Here is a 2,771-nt window from a genome sequence, read left to right as displayed (position 1 = left end):
TTGTAAAATGAATATTGTTTTCCCCTTTGTTGAGATGATACCTTCGAAATTTTCCCATCCCCTGTTCCTTTTCACCCACACCCTATGCTGTGTCGTATTTATGCCCTCCCTTTTTCAGAGTTTATTGCTATTTTTATATAGAGACTGTAAATTGTTGTACCAATTGGTCTATGTATCTTGTCTGTACCATTACTGCGAATTTTGAGTGAACTGAGATTTATTAAAAAAGAACTGTGGAACCTGTTTGGACCTCCCTGAGCTGTGTGAATTTTGAATTTTTTGTGAGAGGAATAAAGTTCTAGAGTACGCTACGAGTTTCCTTCTCTCCTGTGAGAAATTTGAGGATTAGCGGATATAATGTCTCACGTAGACGGCCCAATGGCCCACACTAATCTACATGGTGCCCAGAACCTGGGAGAAGAAGAAAGTGTTGAAGAATTCCCCGGATTTCCCGACACTTCGACGAAATTAAGAAAGCTCAAATTGGAGAGTCGACGCCAAAATATGGCTGCGTTGTGCCGCGGAAAGTTTAAGTGTACATCTACAAGGCCAACCAAGCTGTCATGAGTTGACTAGCCTAATAGACGAATTCGACCACAGTAAGTCCAAGTGGGTTGAACTTAATGAAAAGGTGCAACTCTCGATCAATAATCCTGAAAAAGTCAAAAAAGGAGTCTACGAAGCCCATGGTTTTCTCTGAGGTACACAAAACCCGCATCACTGGTGCAGAAGTCCTAGAAACATTAGGCAATGAATGACTTGTGAACTCTAATAATAAGGCTAATGAGGGTAGTATAGTTTCTGCAATTGAGCCTAGTAGTAAAGCATTTAGTGTGAAATTGCCTAAGCTTGAGCTATTAAAATTAGGCAGAAAAATAACAGAGTGGATGCCGTTCTGGGATCAGTTTAAGGCTATTGTCGATTACAAGCCTATGCCTCCTGTTAATAAATTTATGTACCTGTGCTCTGTGTTAGAGGGCGAGGCGAAGAGAGTTACACAGGGTCTAGCTCAGACAGCAGCTAATTATAAATCAGTATGTGAACTGTTAGAAGAGAGGTATGCTAAACCGAACAAGATCATTTCCGCCCATACTCAGGACCTGATGCAGATTGCGATGTCAAGGACACCGAAGTACGACAATCAACTATCGGCGTTGCGGAAGTTGAAAGATGACGTAATTGCCCACATCCGCAGTTTAGCGGCTCTTGGGGTAGGAGGGGACCAATATGGGCGGGTATTGACGCCCATGATCCTGTCCCTGCTCCCTCATGAGATCAGACTGGAGTGGTCTTGCAGTCAACAAGAAGAAGGAGATCTGGATGGGTTGCTGGAATTCCTGCAACGAGAAATAGAGGGGCGAGAAAGGGCTGAACCACCGGAAGGCTGAGGATCCTGGCATAGAAAAAAGGCAGGAAAAGCTCGTCCAGAATTCGGCCTCTGCCCTTCAAATTTCATCAGAAGATAGTGCTTCCAAGCAGCATTGTGCTTTCTGTTGAAAACTGCATCCCAGTGAAAAGTGTTTTGGTATAGTGAAGCTCTCTCTTCAAGAAAGAGAAGAAGCCATTCGTGGAAAGCATCTGTGTCTCAAGTTTTTATCTCCTGGCCATTATGCAAAGGGTTGCTGGGCCAGGTGTTCAAAGTGCAAGGGCGGCCATCACCAAGCTCTTATATGCCGTAAGTCCGAAGTGGTAACCCCCGTAACAGCTAGTGAAAAAAAAACCCTAAAGGAGAAAAGGTGAAGGGGGGAGAGTGAATCTGTTACACATGTGGGAGTAGCTCCTTGTGAGTCAAGGGCTAAGGCTATTAAGAAGTGTTGTGTATTACAAACAGCCAAGATAAAGGTTGTTGGCTATCACGATATTATCTCTGCCACTGTAATGTTCGATACAGGATCGGATTAATCCTACATCTCAAAGGACTTAGTCAAAAAGGTCAGGCCTAAGTGGTTGACCTCTGAGTATTTATCATTTTCTGCCTTTGGTCGGGGTAAAGCTTCCAAGGCAGATTTGTGTAGCATTTATGAAGTGATGAGTTTGGGGACAAGTAACCACAAATATAGCTTTAAGGTTGCAGAGATTAATGTAATTTGTCCCCTTTTATGTAGGACCAAGGTGGATCCTAGGTGCTTAGAGCCTTTTGAACATGTAACCTAGCTGATGAGCATGGATCCAACTGAAAGATACAGGTGGATATGTTGATTGGGTTAGATCTGTATTGGAAGCTGATGATTCCTAGCAAGGTTTTATGTCATGAAGGGCTTGTAGCCCAGGAGACTGGTTTTGGTTGAGTTTTGTCTGAATCCTATAATAGGTCCGAAGATGTGGTGTAGGTGTGCAACTGTTAACATTTTCTAAATTTCAGGAGGATAATTTGAGTAAGTTTTGGGATTTAGAATCTGTATGCATTTAAGCCCAGGAAACACGGTCAGGAGCTATTAAGCCTGACCCTACCATGGTGCAATTTGAGAAATTGGTAAGTTACAAGGAAGGCCGTTATGAAGTGGCCCTTCTGTGGAAATCAGAGTCTGTAAAGTTAGAGTTACTTAACAATGAACACCACGCTTTGAGAAGATTGGAGAATCTGAGTTGTAAGTTAGATAGGGACCCTCGTCTGCAAGTCCAATATTATAATGTGTTTGAAGAGTATGAGAAAGAGGGCATTATAGAAGAGATCCCACTCCATCAGTTGGAGGGTAGGTACCCAGTGTTCTATTTGCCACACAGACCTGTAGTGCAGGAGGCAAGTCTCTCCACAAAATTCAGGCCTGTAT

At 43.1% G+C, this 2,771-nt stretch overlaps 1 protein-coding gene across 1 annotated transcript; it reads left to right on the top strand.

Annotated features, from left to right (window-relative positions):
• Positions 1 to 357: 357 nt before the first annotated feature.
• Positions 358 to 1,388, top strand: LOC135215870 (uncharacterized). Its single transcript, XM_064250823.1, has 2 exons — positions 358 to 535; positions 868 to 1,388. Exons 1-2 carry the CDS (start codon positions 358 to 360, stop codon positions 1,386 to 1,388), a joined length of 699 nt encoding a protein of 232 aa, XP_064106893.1.
• Positions 1,389 to 2,771: the final 1,383 nt, after the last annotated feature.

Source organism: Macrobrachium nipponense, chromosome 5, assembly GCF_015104395.2.
Source record: "Macrobrachium nipponense isolate FS-2020 chromosome 5, ASM1510439v2, whole genome shotgun sequence".
In the NCBI taxonomy this organism is placed as follows: Eukaryota; Metazoa; Arthropoda; class Malacostraca; order Decapoda; family Palaemonidae; genus Macrobrachium; species Macrobrachium nipponense.
This window is presented reverse-complemented; position numbering and strand designations above follow the sequence as displayed.